The sequence below is a fragment of the Papilio machaon genome, chromosome W (assembly GCF_912999745.1).
Source record: "Papilio machaon chromosome W, ilPapMach1.1, whole genome shotgun sequence".
In the NCBI taxonomy this organism is placed as follows: Eukaryota; Metazoa; Arthropoda; class Insecta; order Lepidoptera; family Papilionidae; genus Papilio; species Papilio machaon.
The window spans coordinates 498,643-516,649 of NC_060015.1; the positions used below are offsets into that span (position 1 = coordinate 498,643).

General features: G+C 46.2%; 4 protein-coding genes across 4 annotated transcripts in view; all 4 read left to right on the forward strand.

The window, feature by feature from the left end:
* Positions 1–260: 260 nt before the first annotated feature.
* Positions 261–1,052, forward strand: LOC123723318. Its single transcript, XM_045685900.1, has one exon. The coding sequence runs from the start codon at positions 261–263 to the stop codon at positions 1,050–1,052; it is 792 nt and encodes a 263-aa protein (XP_045541856.1).
* A 1,217-nt stretch (positions 1,053–2,269) lies between these two features.
* On the forward strand, positions 2,270–2,925 carry LOC123723319. Its single transcript, XM_045685901.1, has 2 exons — positions 2,270–2,347; positions 2,434–2,925. Exons 1-2 carry the CDS (start codon positions 2,270–2,272, stop codon positions 2,923–2,925), a joined length of 570 nt encoding a protein of 189 aa, XP_045541857.1.
* Positions 2,926–5,336: 2,411 nt separating this feature from the next.
* On the forward strand, positions 5,337–8,736 carry LOC123723320. Its single transcript, XM_045685902.1, has 3 exons — positions 5,337–5,386; positions 6,699–6,811; positions 8,217–8,736. Exons 1-3 carry the CDS (start codon positions 5,337–5,339, stop codon positions 8,621–8,623), a joined length of 570 nt encoding a protein of 189 aa, XP_045541858.1. The 3' UTR covers positions 8,624–8,736.
* Positions 8,737–12,853: 4,117 nt separating this feature from the next.
* The window catches only part of LOC123723264 (WW domain-containing adapter protein with coiled-coil homolog), a 53,909-nt gene continuing 48,755 nt past the window's right edge, over positions 12,854–18,007 (forward strand). The window contains exons 1-3 of the mRNA XM_045685840.1: positions 12,854–13,029; positions 13,145–13,178; positions 13,674–13,938. Of these exons, the coding sequence (XP_045541796.1) occupies positions 12,989–13,029; positions 13,145–13,178; positions 13,674–13,938 (340 nt within the window). The 5' untranslated portion in view covers positions 12,854–12,988. The remainder of the gene's footprint in view (positions 13,030–13,144; positions 13,179–13,673; positions 13,939–18,007) is intronic.

Consider the following 18,007-nt stretch of genomic DNA (forward strand, 5'->3'; position numbering starts at 1 on the left):
CGCACCCCTAGCACACCCGTAACCTATGTGCAACCTCAACGACCCCCATCGTAGCGGCGCTATGGGGTACGAGGCCACTAGGACCGGAGGGCTTGCCTTAATCGGCCGGCCCGCGAGAAGGAAAACTCTATAAAACCCGACAGCGAAGTCGCTTAAAACCTGTAGACAACTGGCGACCTCTACAGTATGTAGCCCCACCATCCGGAATGGGCGTCACCCGGGGGTGGAGTCTAGTTCGTCCCATACTCGTGGGAATCAAAATGGAATCTTCTAAAAACAAAACACAAAGAGAAGGAGAGGAGGAGAGACAAGGAGAGAGAGTAGTGGAGAACGAGGGAGAAAGAGACGGAGAAGACAGAGCGATCGCCATAAGCGCGTCCTGCTCTAGTGGTAAAAGTGAGAACGGTGAAGAGGAGGAGACGCTTGCGCTGCGGCTGCGAAGCCGCGCCAAGAAGGCAGAGCCGGCGCCAAAAATGACCCTGAAGCTTACTGCAGGGGCGCGGAAGAAGAGGGCCATGAGGGAGTCGTCCGATGAGGAGGCTGGTAAAACCGCCGGGACCTCTAAAATGTCCACGGCGGCCAGAGGCCGCATCAGAGGCAGCGCAGGAAAGAGTTCCTTCCTGAAGGCGGCCAAGGAACACCTGGCGGAGGGGTTGGAGAGCGAATCGGGCGACTCCGACCCCACATACCGGTCTTCGTATCGGCCGGCAAGCCCGACCAAAAAGAGGACGCTGCCAAGTAGGGAGACGAAAGGCGCTGGGGAGGAAATGCGCAAGCTTCGCGCGGACAACGCTCGACTAGCGAGGGAGCTGGAGCTGGTCCGCGCGGAACTAAGCGCATTTAAGGAAGCAGAAGCGAACCAACGCGACTGCGACTCCGGGGGAGGCACCCCAGGCCCAGCCAGGCCTAGAGGAGGTTCTCAAAAATGCCCTCGAGGATATGAGGCGCGAACTCCTACAGTCTGTGGGCGGGATGGTCAATGCCCGCCTTCAAGGCTTGGAGTCGCGCCTCCCACCAGAGCCAGTGGTAAGACCCCCACTGGCTGCGGATAAGCGGCAGCCGCCGCCGCCCCGGCCTGAAGCCCAATCTGGCCTGGCGGCTGGGGCCATGAGAGGAGACCCGGAGCCGGCTCAAGCCCCTAAGGCTAAAGCCAGACCGGCCAGACGGGGGCCCAAAACGGGCCCCAAAGAACGACCAACTGGCCCTCCCCCTCCCCCTCCCCCCTCTCAGGAATCGAGATGACGGGCAGGGGGAGCCCAGCTACAGAAAGCTGTAGCGGGCCAGGAGGACAACGCTCCCCAGGCATCGGGGAGTGGAGTCCAATGGTCGAAGGTGGTCGGCCGCAAAGCCAAGGGGAAGGGCAATACCTCGGCCCCAGCCGGGGCTCCCCCACAGGTTAGTGCGGCCCAGCGGCGAGCTGCAGCTCCCCCCCCCACAAAAGCCGTCAAGATCGTAGCCCCCAAGACGGCTGCCATCAGCCTCACCCTTAAAAAGGGGGCTACGATCACAACAGCGGAAGGCCAAGTCACTGAGGCCAAGTACGCGGAGGTCTTAGCTAAGGCTAAGGCCTCCATCAAACTCAGTGACTTTGGCCTGGAGACGGTTAGGATCCGGACAAGTATGACCGGATCCAAACTAATGGAAGTGGGGGGGAAACCCCGGAAGAGACCGCCGACCGCCTAGCCTCCGAGCTAATTAAAGTTATAGGAGACTGGGCGGACGTCGCCCGCCCGTGCAAACTAGCAGACCTCAGGGTCACCGGCCTGGATGAGACGGTGACCCGTGAGGAAGTGGCGGCCAAGGTGGCGACGGTTGGGGGCTGCTCCCCCAACGCGGTCAAAGTGGGCCTTATCAGGTCCAACTTCTGGGGTGGCGGCTCTACAATTGTAAAGTGCCCCGCGACGGCTGCTAAGGCAGCCGTCAAAATAGGGAAGGTGGCCATCGGTTGGACCATGGCCACCATCAACGCGGTGCAGGACCGGCCATTAAGATGCTTCAAATGCATGATGCTGGGCCACACGCGCGCCCTATGCCCAACGGAAGCGGAGCACGGTCTACTCTGCTTCCGTTGCGGCGAAGCGGGGCACAAAGCGGCCGCCTGTGAGGCGCCCTGTAAATGCACAGTGTGTGCCACCACAGGGCGCCCGCACACGCACGTGATGGGGGGCGACAAATGTGTACCCCCCACCGTGAAAGGAAAGATGCCCAAGCTGCGTCCTAGCCCGCCGCAGCCTAGCCCGCCGGCCGAGGAAGCTATGCAGGTGTCTTAATGCCCGGACACCTGCATAGCGAATTCCTGCAGACCAACGCCAACCACTGCGCCCGCGCACAGGACCTGCTCATGCAGGTTTTGGCGGAGTGGAGAATTGCCGTTGCGGTCGTGGCCGAACCCTACGTGATCCCCCCCACTCCAACTGGGTTGGGGACACGGAGGGTCTGGTCGGCATAGTGGCGCCGCCGGCGGGCCGACAACGCCTCTCCCTCAGGGAGAGGGGTGCCGGCTACGTGGCGGCAAACTGGGGGGAAGTAGTTCTCATCGGAGTCTACTTCTCCCCAAACAGGAACCTCTCGCAGTTCGAGAGGTTCCTGGATGGCCTAGAACCGGTGGTGCAGAGGGCATCGCCGGCCCAGGTCATCGTGATGGGGGACCTCAACGCTAAGTGCGCGGAGTGGGGGTCCTCCATCACCGACGCAAAAGGGGCGCTTCTCCGGGACTGGGCTACAGTAATCGGCCTAGCCCCGGAGAACCAGGGCACCGCCTACACGTGCGTGCGCGGGCGGGGTGGCTCAGTGGTGGACGTAACGTTCGCTACCCCTGCCATCGGTGCACGCATAACGTGTTGGCGTGTCCTGGAGGAGGTGGAGACCCTGTCCGACCATTTGTATATCCGGTTCAGGGTCTCCAACGCGCCCTGCGGGCGTTAAACCCGGGCGGTGGGCGGAAGAGGCGTGGGAGGCTTTCCGAGGTGGCAGCTCTCACGCCTCGACACGGACCTAGCGGAAGAGGAGGCCGTGGTCCGCGCATGGTCGGCGGACCCCCATCAAGGATTGGGGGTCGAAGAAAGGGCCGTCGGGTTCCGCCGGGACCTGACGGCCATCTGCGACGCTGGGATGCCCCGGGCGCGACGCTTCGCGCCCAGGGAAGGCGTATACTGGTGGACACAGGACCTTGCGGTCCTGCGCGCTGCCAGTAACGCCGCACGGCGCGCTTTCACCCGGTGCCGAAGACGTCGGCATCGGGTTGATGGCGAACTGGAGCACCTTCAGGCTGAAGTGCGGGCAGCGAAGAAGGTGCTCACCGCCGCCATAGGGGCCGCCAAGGACGCTGCTTATGCGGAGTTCTTGGCGACCCTTGACGCGGACCCGTGGGGGCGCCCGTACCATATGGTACGAGCTAAACTGAAGAGGGCGCCCCCCACGGAGGATATGGAGCCGGCCGTCCTCAGCGCGGTGGTTGAGGGGCTGTTCCCTGACAGCCCCCCATTCGAACCACCGCGCATGGCACCGCCAGATGCGGAGGAGGAGGACACCGCCTGTTCGCGCCAATTCGCCGTTGGGATATGCGCCTGCCATTTTACGATGAGCAACGGCGTAATTTTAGGATCACCGTCATAGAATTAAGATTTGTTAATATAAATTAATTTTTAACTCTGTCATTCGGTTCGCTGTTATCGATCAACTCGCATTACACGTCTCTTCCCTCTCTGGCAAAAATTTGTTTTATTCCGTATAAAACTCACTAACTTTTACATGGTCAGCTTCGAGCCAAATTATATATTGTTAATAACCAGTGGAGTTAATAATTTCGTCGATTTCTACGGATTTTACGAAGATCTTGAAGAAGACATTAGTTCGTCCGGAGGTCATGTGAAGGACATCTTGAGAACAAAGAAACGGACAAACATACTCAGCACCGCACAGTGTTTAATGGAAGTTTATTAATATTCTGATTATTTGTGTAGTGTTGTTTAGTTTACTTTAAGATTATTTTTGTAAATTTTCAGATTTTTGCCTTTTTCCATATACAATGACCGAGGAGAGGGAATTAATTAAAAAGCGAGCGAGTTATAAAGGTCGCCTAACTGTATTTAGTAATTACATCAGCGATTTAAAGGAGCCTTTAACTTCGTCCCAGGTTAGCGAATTGAAGACCCGCGTAAGTAAAATTGATATTTTATATACAAACTACGATGAGGTCCAACTACGTTTAGAGTGTTTAGCCGACGATATTGACAGTCAAAATAGCGAACGTACCGATTTCGAGTCAATTTATTTTAAAATTGTTGCAAAGGCGCAAGACTTAATAATGCGTCATGACAATAGTGAGCAAAACAAAAGCGCACTAAGTTACAGTAGTTCACAGCGCAACGATAATATCGTTAAATTGCCTACTATACAGCTACCTAAGTTTAGTGGTTCATATGACAATTGGCTTGAGTTTAGAGACACTTTTTCTAGCTTAATACACTCGAACGATAGTATAGATAATATAAATAAGTTTCATTATCTTCGCGCGTCGCTCGAAGGGACAGCCGCTGTAGTTACTCAATCTATTGAATTTTCAGCCGGTAATTACTTAATTGCTTGGAATTTGTTATGCGACCGGTTTGATAACAAAAGGCTATTGATACAGAATCATGTTGCTGCAATATTTAACATCGAGACAATTACAAAAGAGTCGAACTATATTTTAAAGCGTACAATTGATACGATAAATAAAAATATTAGAGCTTTAGAATCGTTAGGAGAACCTGTAAGTTACTGGGATACGTTATTAATATACATAATTAGCCATAAATTAGATTCAAAAACGTATCGTGAGTGGGAGGAATATAAAGGTAGGTTGGACTGTAATACTGCTATTTCATTTCAATTATTTCTAACATTTCTTCGAAATCGTGCAGACCTTTTAGAAACTTTAGAACTATCTCGTTGTTCTCAACCTGCACAAAAGAGGACAAGCAGTATTAAGAGTATGGTGTCGATTGCACAATGTCCAAAAATTCAAAATAATGAGAAGCCTTCGTTACAGTTATGTCCTAATTGCAAATGCGAACATAAATTAAGCAATTGTCCTAAGTTTTTAGAACTTACTTACGAACAGCGTTTGGAACTTTTACCCAAATTAAAGGTTTGTTTCAATTGTTTGCGGTCAGGTCACTATGCAAACAATTGCAGAACTAACGGTTGCAAAATATGTAAAAAGCGACATAATGTTCTAATTCACATTCCAGATCTGAAGTATAAGCCAACAACTAATGTATGTTCTAACACTGAGGACCGCTCCGCACTTTCTCCCGCAAACCCGACACAAAGCAGTGACGAGCCCACTGGTAATGTCACGTTGTCTGCTCAACTTTCAACCTACTTGCCCAACAGAACGCAGGTACTCTTAGCCACATCCCTTATAAAAATTATCGACGACCGCGGCGGCGTGCGTCTCGCCCGCGCTGTTCTCGACAGCGGCAGCACTTCATGCCTTATTAGTGAACGATTGAAACAATCGTTAAATTTACCTACAATTAAGGTAAACGAGTCACTTTTGGGTATAAATAATTCAAAATCGCATATAGGCGAAATGTGTTGTTTACCCATTAAGTCATTAAATGAAAACTTTTCGACAAAGATTTTCTGTTTTGTTTTGCCGAATATAACTGACGATGTGCCCAGTCAGCAAATAATTTTAAAAGACTTAAATTTACCTAGCAACCTTTGTTTAGCGGATCCCAACTTCCACACTCCATCTTCGGTGGATTTAATTATTGGTGCGGATGTTTTCTGGGATTTATTAGGGCTACGTAAAATTAGTTTAGGAGCCGGGAAACCCGTGCTATTTGAATCTAGTCTAGGGTGGCTAGTTTCAGGCCCTTTGTATAATAGTGGCCAAGCGCGCTCGACTTCTGACTTTAAGTCCAATTTTGTGTCGGTAAAATCAAATAATAATGTTTCTTCGTGCAATGATTCCAGTGATGACATTCAAACCCTGTTAATGCGGTTTTGGCACCTCGAGGAGGTCAGCCCTCAGTCTTCATCTTTCTCCGAAGAAGAGAAAATGTGCGAAGAACATTTTATCAAAAAAACATCTCGTCAGGCAGACGGTCGGTTCTGTGTCAGGTTGCCACTGACGCAGTCACCTGATGTATTAGGCGGCTCGCTGCAGCGCGCCAAGCATTGTTTGCTTTCTCTAGAGAGAAAATTCAAAGAGCAATCGAATGAACCTCGAGTAATTTTAAAGTCCGATGACCCCTCATTAAATTTAAACATTGGGTCCACGGAGCCTTGTAAAACATTAGGTCTCAGTTGGCTTATCGAATCAGATGATTTGCATTTTTCTACAAATATTATTAAATTAAATAAATTAACTAAGCGAGGACTACTTTCAGTCATTTCACAAATATTCGACCCGCTAGGTCTCTTAGCTCCCTGCATTATTTCCATGAAAATATTAATGCAAAAATTATGGCTTCTTAAACTTTCGTGGGACGACCCACTGCCTATAGAAATTATTAAATCGTGGCAAATAATTGCAGACAGCTTGCCTTTGTTAAGTTCTTTGCGTATTCCTCGTCTTGTACTTTGCAATAGTTACGACTCAATTGATTTACATATTTTTTGTGACGCATCGCAATCTGCCTACGGCGCTTGTTTATACGTTCGTAGTTCAAGTAATAATGTTGTTTTGGTGCGGTTGCTTTCAGCAAAAAGTCGTGTGGCGCCTATAAAGCCCACCACGATCCCGAGACTCGAGCTGTGCGCTGCGCTCGTTGGAGTGCGCCTATACGAAAAGGTGTTACGTTCTCTACGAGTGCAAGTAAGATCAGTAACTTTTTGGACAGACTCCACTATCGTCTTAGGCTGGTTACGAATGTTGCCAAATAAATTACAACCGTTTGTGCGTAACCGCGTAGCCGAGATACTAGATAAAACTAGCTCACACGTTTGGCGTCATGTTCCCACTGAATTGAACCCGGCAGATTATGTCTCACGCGGTGTCACTATTGATAAGATACGCGATCTCGACATGTGGTGGTCAGGCCCTCAGTTTCTGAAGAATGATATTTCTTCTTGGCCAAAATATGTTACGGCAAATGAGCGTTTACCTGAAACGCGTACTGAAATTACTTTAATTAATAATAACTCTAATAGATCTTTAATCAATTTCGAACGTTTTTCTAACTTTGTAAGATTACAACGCACCATGGCGTATGTATTAAGATTCATTAATATTTGTAAAAAACAGCGTCCACCAACACAATTTCTAACCAATGAAGAGCTTGAAAATTCTTTGACTGTTTTAATAAAATTATCGCAAATCGAGTCATTTAATGAATACAATATTTTATTGCAGAATAAGCGCTTGCCCGCAAAGAATCAACTATTAAAATTTAATCCGTTTTTAGACAACAACAAATTAATGCGTGTCGGCGGTCGCTTAGATAATTCATTGTTTTCTTACGAGAAGAAACATCCTATTTTGTTACAGTCCACTCATCATTTAACAAAAATACTTTTTAAATATATGCATGTAAAACTTTTACATGCTGGCCCTCGTTTATTATTGACTTCAATTAGAGAAACTTACTGGCCAATCGGTGGTCTAAATATAGCTAAACGAACTTTTCGTAATTGTCATTTATGTTGTAGATTTAAAGGAAAGGTAGTGAATCCTATCATGGGTAACCTGCCGCAGCGACGTGTGACCGCGAGTGGCTATCCCTTCGAGACCGTTGGCATCGACTACGCCGGACCTATCATGTCAGCCAGTAGACAAGGACGCGGCTGTAAACTTGTCAAAGTTTATATTATTGTTTTCGTGTGTTTCGCTACTAAGGCCATGCACATTGAGTTAGTAGGTGATTTGACAAGTAATAATTTTATGTCGGCTCTTCGTCGATTTATGTCACGTCGCGGCAAACCTAAACACATTTATTCCGATAACGGGACCTCATTCGTAGGTGCGAGTAACGAAATCGGTCGTTTTATTAAAAGTTGTAACGATTCGCTGCCTGGTGACCTAGCTCCTGAAGGTATTAATTTCCATTTCCTACCTCCTCACGCCCCTCATTTCGGTGGTCTATGGGAGGCAGGTGTTAAATCTGTAAAATTCCATCTTAAACGAATTCTTGGTAGTTGTAACCTCACATACGAGGAATTAAACACTGTGCTGGTCCAAATTGAGGCAGTTCTCAACTCACGTCCACTAACGCCGCTCTCAGCAGATCCTAGCGACCTACTTCCGTTGACGCCGGGACACTTCCTCATCGGTCGCCCTCTCACCGCGCTGCCGACTGACTGCTACGAGCAACACGTCACAGGAACACTGAGCCGATACCAACATTTGGAGCAACTCCGCCAACACTTTTGGCGCAGATGGAGCAAGGAGTATATATCGGAACTACAGTTGAGGACGAAATGGCGCTCTGATCTCAACCCTTTACAGGAAGGCGTCCTCGTCATCCTGAAGGAGGACAATCTACCGCCGCTGAAATGGCGGCTGGGTCGAGTCGTGGCAGTCCATCCCGGAGCGGACGGAGTATCCCGTGTGGCTGACGTGCGGACTGCGACAGGAGTCGTACGCCGCGCTTTTAGCAAGATCTGCCCGCTGCCTCAAGACGACATCTAGTTCTGTTGAAGGACGAGCCTTCAACGCCCGGGGGCATGTTCGCGCCAATTCGCCGTTGGGATATGCGCCTGCCATTTTACGATGAGCAACGGCGTAATTTTAGGATCACCGTCATAGAATTAAGATTTGTTAATATAAATTAATTTTTAACTCTGTCATTCGGTTCGCTGTTATCGATCAACTCGCATTACACGTCTCTTCCCTCTCTGGCAAAAATTTGTTTTATTCCGTATAAAACTCACTAACTTTTACACCGCCCTTGACGCTCCTCTGGTAACAGAGGAGGAAATGGATAGGGCGGTTGGCCGGCTCAGGGGCCGGAAGGCTCCGGGACCGGATGGGGTGCCCGGCAAGGTGCTCCCCATCGCCCTCAAACACCTCGGGGCCCGCCTCCGCTGCCTGTTCAGTGATTGTCTGGCAGCGGGGCGCTTCCCTGGGGTGTGGAAGGAGGGACGGCTGGTGCTCATAAGGAAGGAGGGTCGACCCGCACACTCTCCTTCCGGGCACCGGCCACTCGTGATGCTGGATGAGGTCGGGAAGCTGCTTGAAAGAGTGGTGGCTTCCCGCATCATCCAGCATCTGGAGAGGATCGGGCCGCAAATCTCCGAGAACCAATTCGGGTTCCGGTCGGGGCGATCGACCTTAGACGCCCTGACCGCCCTGAAGAGGTTCACGGAGGACGCGGCCCAGAGGGGGCAGGGGGCTATGGCGATATCTCTGGATATTGCCAACGCCTTCGGCTCCCTCCCCTTCGCAGTGATAGAGGAGGCACTCCGATTCCATGGAGTGCCCCTCTATCTCCGGAGGGTTGTAGGACACTACCTGCAGGGGCGGGTAGTGTCCTACATAACAAGGCGAGGAAGGGAGGAAAGGCGGATGGCCTCCGGTGTTCCCCAGGGGTCTGTTCTAGGACCCCTGCTATGGAACATCGGTTTTGACTGGGCCATCCGCGGAGAGGTGCTGCCCCGGATGGCGGTTATCTGCTATGCAGACGATACGATGATCGCCGTCCGGGACACCACCTGGAGGAGATTGAGGCGGAGGGCTGAGGCCGGAGCCTCCCTGGTGACCCGGAGAATCGAAGCGCTGGGCCTCCGGGTGGCGCTCTCCAAGACTGAGGCCCTATGTTTTAAAGGGCCGAGGTGGAGGGTGCCGTCGGGGGCAACACTCCGGGTCAACGGGGACGAGGTCGGGGTCAAGGCCAGTATAAAGTATCTGGGCCTTGTCCTCGACGGGGGGTGGCGTTTTGGGGAGCATTTCCGGTCGCTAACCCCCCGGCTCGTAGGCGCGGCAGCAGCCCTCTCGAGGCTCCTTCCGAACCTGAGGGGTCCGGGTGTACAAGCAAGGCAGCTGTACACCATGGTCGTCCGCAGCATGGCCCTGTACGGCGCGCCGATATGGGCAGAGGCTCTAAACGCGTCGAACAGGGCCCTCCTCCGCAGGCCGCAGCGCGTCATTGCAGGACGTGCCTGCAGGGCCTACCGCACGGTAGGCCACGCGGCGGCCTGCGTCCTGGCCGGTACTCCCCCATGGGAGATAGAAGCGGGAGTGCTGGCTGAGGCATACCGGGCGCGGGTTGAGCGAAGAACCCGGGGAGAATCTCTCGCCCCGGAGGAGCTCGCCCACGCCCGGGAGAGGAGAAAGCGGAGGACCATGGAGCTCTGGGTGGAAGGCCTAGCGGACGTCGAATATGGCGTCCGCACAGTAGAGGCCATCCGCCCACAGCTCCCGGAGTGGTGCGGAAGGGGCCACGGGTCCCTCACCTTCCGACTCACGCAGGTGCTGTCCGGACACGGTTGTTTCGGACAGTATCTGCGTCGGATCGGAAGGGAGGAGACGGCGTCGTGCCATGGGTGCGGCGACGACGAGGATACGGCGCAGCACACACTGGAAGTGTGCTGCGCCTGGACAGAAGAGCGCCGCACCCTGGTGGCGACGATAGGTGGGGACCTCTCACTTCCTGGCGTTATACGCGCCATGTTAGGAAGTGAGAGGTCCTGGGACGCCGTTGCCTCCTTCTGCGAAGAAGTGATTTCGCAGAAGGAGGCACAGGAGCGGGAGCGCGAGAGAGACCCTCTGGCGCCCCCGCTCCGACGCCGTAGAGTGGGGCGAAGGAGGCGGCAATTCGCCGCCGCCCTTCACCCCACAAATATGTGAGAGGAGCCCCCCCCCGTGGGCGACAACGCAGGCCGGGTCACGGAAGTAAGCTCACGCGTTCCCGTGGCCCCGCCATAATGCGTCGGAGGGCAGTCAGGTTTTAGTGGGTATTCCGGTCGCCTTCTGCGGCCGGCGAGTCCCACACTCCCTACGCCATTGCACAGCCCGGCGTAGGGGTGCGTAAATGCATTTCCTGACGTTAAAAAAAAAAAAAAAAAAAAAAAAGGTTATCATTAGGAGTAGGGACAGGGGGGAGACAGAGCAAGAATCTAGATGTGCTCTCCATTGGATTGACAGGATTTTGGTGTTTGGATAATAGAGTTGTGTGAGACAAAATCATAAGATTTGCTCAACACAGGTTTAGGTCTGGGGGGAGAAACACAGTTTTGTTGTAGGATCTAGAGGCAGGGTTTGATGTGGCATTGAGAGGAGAGAAAGCAGAAGTTTGGTGTGAAACCGAAGTGGGAGTTGCAGCAATATCTGCATAAAGGGGGAAATCTTTTAGATGCCTCTAAATAGGATATATTTTCTTCTGACATAAGCATCTTGATAGACTTCTGTCTGGAGTGCTCAGGGCATTTAGAATCAGTGGCCATATGTCTGCCACCATGGCAAAGAAAACAGGATGAAGAAGAATCTGAAATTGAACAGCTTTCCCCTGAATGGGGCTGAGCGCATCGGAAGCATGGAGGCTTTGACCTACATTGTTTGGCAATATGACCAAACCTGCAGCAGTTGCGGCATTGAATAGTGGGAAGATGATATAATGAAACTGGAAGGGAAGCATTAAAACAAAAAATCTTATCAGGGAGGCGTTGGCCAGTAAATGTTAAAACAACTGTAGTGGAGGGGACCCATGTTACAGAATCCTCTCTCCTTGATTTGAAATTGAGCCTTCTAGCTCTAATTACTTCACCAAAATTGGGAGGGGTACATATTCCAGATAAAAGCTCTTCTAGTGTCCACTCTGTGGGTATATTTCGAACAACGCCTAAGCGGAAGATGTAGAAGCGGGGTATATGGCCAACCAAATTGCTATTCTCGAGAACGGGATTTTTCAGGAAAGCATTAGCACTTTCTGGTTTATTAAAAGTAACCGATATTTTATTTCTGCCAGTTTCCTTTATACCACCTTCAACAATATCAGGTACATTATGTTTATGTAAGAGCTGTGCTACTCTTAAAGTTTTTAAAGAGGAACCAGATGAAGGGTCTGTTTCTTTACGGTAGACAAACACTGTGTACGGGCCCTTGTCACTCTCACTATATTGTATGTCAGCATCATTTTCGAAACCGGGTTTTGTAAAAACAGACTGGATCGAACCAGAAGGGGATGTTGTTTTTTTAGAGTCTGCTCTTGTATCTACTGCTGGTCTTTTTAATGCCTGCTTTTGTTGAACTACCTGATCAGCTCGCTTATCGGGGGCATCCATAGCACTCATCTTTACCTTAAACTTAAATCTAACTACATACACTTACCTTAAAAAAATACCCACAACCAACACAAACACGACAACACAAATATTACAGTCTCAATAAGAAATAATCAGCAATATAAAACAAACGAAACAAGTTTATAACCTAACTTCAACCAAGCGTCAACGCTGCCAAAAGTCAAGTCCCGATTGGCATTTGCAAATGGCAGTAGAACGAATGTCAACTTGACACCGTTGCTTGTTGTTTGAAGTCAATAGAAGAAATATTGCTACCTTTAAATATTTTAATAATTAACAAAAATCGTAATTATTTTTTTCCTGTAATTAAATTTATGTTTAGTGAGTAATATAATTAAAATTCAATCGTAATAACGATTGTGATAATTAGCCATAGAGTTAAGATCACTATTAATTTATCTATGATAAAAGTTTGTGGCGTTGTGAATTCTACGAAAAAAATTAAATACATATTTATTAATTAGACAATCAAGTTATTTAAAGATTTTGCCATTAGCTAAAATAAATTTTAATTTATAAAGGATAACTATAGGCCCTATAGGTAAAACAATGTATTAGCCTCCGTCATTCTTCTACGAGTATACGCTGTCGATTTACTTTTTATCTCTTTCTCGTTTCTATCGACTCTCTCTCGAGTGTCTCGAATGTGACATGGCGTCCATCAAGATGTATTGCGGCCTCTTATAAAACTATAACGGTGGTCTTATTTTACATTTTGTCACTGATGCCGTAAAATAATCGTACATTTGCATTGATGATAATGCATGCAAGGAAACCTCAGCGAATAAGCGATGGGTACGTTACGTTTTCTTATGCTAAGTATTAGCAATATAATATGTAGATGGCGGTCGCCGATAGACAAGTGCTATGTGGATCCTACGAGAACACTAAATGTTTTTTCTGATTTCAGGTACTTTGAGAAGCACCAAACCCATCCGTATCAGGTAAGCATTTCTTTCAAAGTATTTTCCAAGTACATCATATAGATAATAGTTAAAAAACATGCTTATATTATTCTGATTCGAGTCATTCCCGATGTTATTACATTAGAAGCAACTTTTCCTGATAGATGACTTCATTTCTATCAGTACATTGCTTGATTCTGTGATCAATTTAGGCGTCTTTGTTGTAGACATTCCTTGCAATAATCTAATTAAGTCGAAGACTAGATTAGCATTTTTATAACTTTCGTAATTTGTTACATATTTGTTAGGTGTATGTAGGAGACTCATAAAAACTTAACGTATTCAATTTGTTGGGTGAGCGCTATTCTTTATATGGGCTTTTTTCAAAGATTCAATACTGACAACTTGTACATACATAACCTGTGCAACTTTTACTTTCGCATTTTATAAACAAACATGTTTATGTTGACTGCAGCATTTGAGTTTGTGATGGTTGCATTTCTTTAGCAATAATAATGTTTGTTTTCCATCCAGAAGTACAATTCCAAGATTGAGAGGACAAATAGTGACTACATTCCTGAAACACGCTATGCATCACTTAGATCACCAAACGGCAATGTGTTTACACATGGACACGGTCACGGCGGCCACACCGGTCACTCTGCCCACTCGGCCCACTACCATTACAGTCATGTGCCCGACCAAAGGCCACATACAATACCAAGAAATTCCTACATGCAAAAAGATTCCGAAAATCAGAGAGATCGAGACTACAAATCATCTAGAAATAAGTACACAGGTGGGTTTCTCTTCATTATCAAAGGACTCCATAAGAGTTCTATCAATAAGCAAAAATAAAGCTTTGCTAAGGCTGTTATGTATTCTTTCTACTTTGGTATATTAACAGAAATTGCAATGTAATGCCATATTGATAAAATTTTATAAAAATACAATGATATAAAAAAACATGTGTGGCAAAATGAGTCATTATTTTGCATGCATCACTTAACAAAACTCAAAATTAATGCAAGACCTGTTATATAGATTTTCATCTAAGTTTTACCATTTTTTCCACCCACTTTTTTCAATATTCCTTGTTACATAACTTTCAGCATGGAATTAATAAAGTTTAAAGAAAAGTTTTAAGAAAAGACTATCGTTACTAATTGCTTTTATTAAGTTACCCTCTAATGTAAAAAGTGAATGAGAAGTATAGACAATTTTAGACATGTCATAGACATTGAATTTTTTTTTAATTATTATAAATCCGTAACATATTAAGTCTATTGTCTGAAATTTTAGCTAGACTGGGCTCTGGTATATCTAACATTGTTGTGCCAATAAGAAAATGACTTGGACTTATATAATTAATTGAATCTATACTATCAGTAGTTGCAAATAATGGTCTTGAATTTAATATTGCTTCAATTTGACAAAGTATGGTAGACAATTGTTCATAGGTCATTCTACAATTACCTAATTTTCTTTTGAGTAAATATTTAGTTTGTTTAATGCAAGACTCATAGATTCCTCCCATATGACTAGCGAGAGGTGTGGTGAAATTCCACTTTATATTAGGTCCTTACACATGAAATTGGCGTTTTGTATGGGAGGAACAAAAAGTCGAATATTTTTTAATATAATATATTTAATTAATCAAAGTATGAACCATTATTTTCTATGCACTTTTGCCATCTCATAGGTAGTTCATTGATCCCTTTACTAAAAAAACCAGTCGGACGGGAATCAATAAAATCTTTGAAGGCGATTTGGACTGCCCCATCGGAGTTGAATTTTTTCCCTTGCAAGAAGTTATCCAAATTTCGAAAAAAATGGTAATCTGTTGGAGCAAGGTCCGGGGAGTACGGAGGATGTCTTAGACTTTCCAATTGAAGCTCTTCTAATTTAGTAGCCGTCTGTTGCGCAGTGTGTGGTCTAGCGTTGTCGTGAAGCAGCAGTGGCGTGGAGCGATTGACCAGCCTAGGTTGTTTAGCCGCTAGCTTTTCCATCATGGTTTGCAATTGCTGACAATAGACATCAGCCGTAATAGTCTGGCCAGATTTGAGAAAACTGTAATGAACAATACCGGCACTAGTCCACCAAACGCTTACAAGTAACTTTTTTGGGGTTAATTTTCGCTTGGGGCAGGATTTGGCTGGCTGGCCAGGATCCAACCATTGCGCTGAGCGCTTCCGATTATCGTAAAGAACCCATTTTTCATCACAGGTAATGATTCGGTTTAAAATACCTTCATTATTGTGCCGGTTTAGTAATGTAACGCAACAGTCGACGCGCGTTTGCCGGTTTGCTTCAGTCAATTCGTGAGGTACCCACCTTTCAAGCTTTTTAATCTTCCCAATTTGCTTCAAGTGAATTAAAACAGTTTTATCACTAACATCGCAGCCTGCAGCTAACTCGGACGTGGTTTGCGATGGATCCGCTTCCACAATAGCCTTCAACTCTTCATTATCAACTTGAGTCTCAGGCCGTCCACGGGGCTTGTTCTGCAGATCGAAATTTCCAGAACGAAAACGTTGGAACCAAAAACGAACTGTGTTTTCTTTTGCAACACGACCGCCATACACATCATTCACCCTTCGAGTCGTTTCCGCAGCACTAGTGCCACGGCGGAACTCGTACTCGTAAATAATGCGATATTTTAAGTTTTCCATTTTGTAAAATGAGTGACGCAAACAGAAAAAAACAAATGAATGACGGTCATCGTACCACAAATACATGAGTCTATAGCTGTACAAATTTGAATTTGGAATTCCTTACCAAAGAGGAGAAATTCGTGATTAAAGTGGCCAGTACGAAAAACGCCAATTTCATATGTAAGGACCTAATATTTAGATTGTTAGTATAATCCATAATCTGACTGTAAGATGTCTCATTTTTGAACATATTATACAGGTCATGTAGTTCATGATCTGCACCTTTGAAATATAAAGCATTGTCTGATAAAATGCTACTGCAGATACCTCTACGAGCAACAAATCTTTTTAGGCATGAGATAAATGATGGTGTTGTAAGATCAGTTGATAATTCAATATGTATGCATCTAGTTGATAGACAGACTAGTATTAATATGTAGCTCTTTATAAATTTAGCATTGCATAGATTTGAACTTTTAATGTATATTGGACCTCCATAGTCTATTGCTATGTGTAAGAATGGTCGTTCTAAATTGACTCTATGAGATTGTAGGTTAGCCATCATTTGCCTACAGGTCTGACCGCGATATCTGGTACATACTGTGCACTTGTAGATAATTTTCTTAACTTCAACTCTAGCATGGATAGGCCAATATGTAAGTCTTAAGTTTGAGACTGTGTTCTGAATGCCTGAGTGAAAGAGTTGTATGTGATACCTTTGTATGATGAGAGATGTGACATGGCATTTGGGTAATATTATAGGATATTTCTGATTATATTGAATGTTTGCATGTTTAATTCTACCTCTTAATAGAGAGTCTCGACTGTCTATAAATGGGGATAGTCTTTTGAGTGGACTATTTGAATAGGTATAATTAGTTTTACCTGACTTTAATTCTAATATTTCTCTTTCAAAGTGAGATGCTTGTACAATCTTGATTATGAAGTTATGGCTAACTTTTAATTCTTCAGGTGTGAGAGGACCTGTGATTCTACGATTGTGTTTGAGGTTATGACAAAATCTGTGACACTGAGCAATTGTGTTTAATAATCTTTGAAAACTTGAAAATCTTTCAAATATGTTCATAAAGTATTCTAAGTCATCATCATTATAATATTCTGAGACAGTTTGATTTTTATTAGGGCTTACTACTTTAATGAGATAGGTTTCTACTTCTGTTTCTATCTAAGCACTGCCGCATGGCCAGTCACTAGGTGGTGAGAGCAAGTATGTCAGACCGTGCCACCATAGTGATAAATTATTTAAATCTTTAGCATGTACGCCATGAGTAAGTAAGTCTGCAGCATTGTCATAAGTTCTAGTATGATGCCACAAATTAGAATCTGAGTTTTGTAATATTTGTGAGATTCTATTTGATACATAAACTTCCCATTTTTTGTAGGGTGAGTTTATCCAATTTAAAACTATACTTGAATCTGTGAAATAGTATACAGAATGTATTTTAATAGCTACTTCTAAGGCAAGTTTGACCTTTTTCATTAATTTTGAGAGTAGTGTAGCGCTAGAAAGTTCTAATTTTGGTAAGCTGACTGTGCGTACAGGGGCAACTTTGCTTTTGCTAATAACTAAATTAGAAGTTGTCTTTTGATTAGGATAATGTGCTACAATGTAGATACATGAGCCATAAGCAACTAGTGAGGCATCACAATATCCTACTAAGTAAATTTCATTTGGTATATCTGAGAAACAATATGTAGGAATAGTAATATCTTTTAATATCTGAATATTATCATAGAAGGACAGCCATTGTTGAAGTAAATGTTTGGGTAAGGGTGTATCCCACTGTATGATATTGGATTCTTTCCATAGCTGTTGAACGAAAAGTTTTGCAGTGATAGTAACGGGTGATAGGTAACCGAGTGGGTCATATATCTTGGCAATAATTGAGAGTACAATTCTTGTTCGGTACAGTTGCACTGTAGTTCGCTACTTTTGAATTTGGCGGTTTTAATTGTTAGAGAAGGTAGGTCGACTCATTTTTATTCTCCCGCACAAGCGGGTAGTTGGAAATCCCTCTCCGCTACGGACGGGCGCGGTGCCTGCGGGGGGCTTGTGCGGGGAAGGAGTGAGTCGACAGAGCGCATCGTGGCAGCATAGAAAGTGGTCGGCAGTTGGATAGCTCATCGGACGTGTCTTATATTTAGCGTACAGGGTCGCTAAGTTTACGGTTCCGCGTTCGGTTCGGTAAAGGA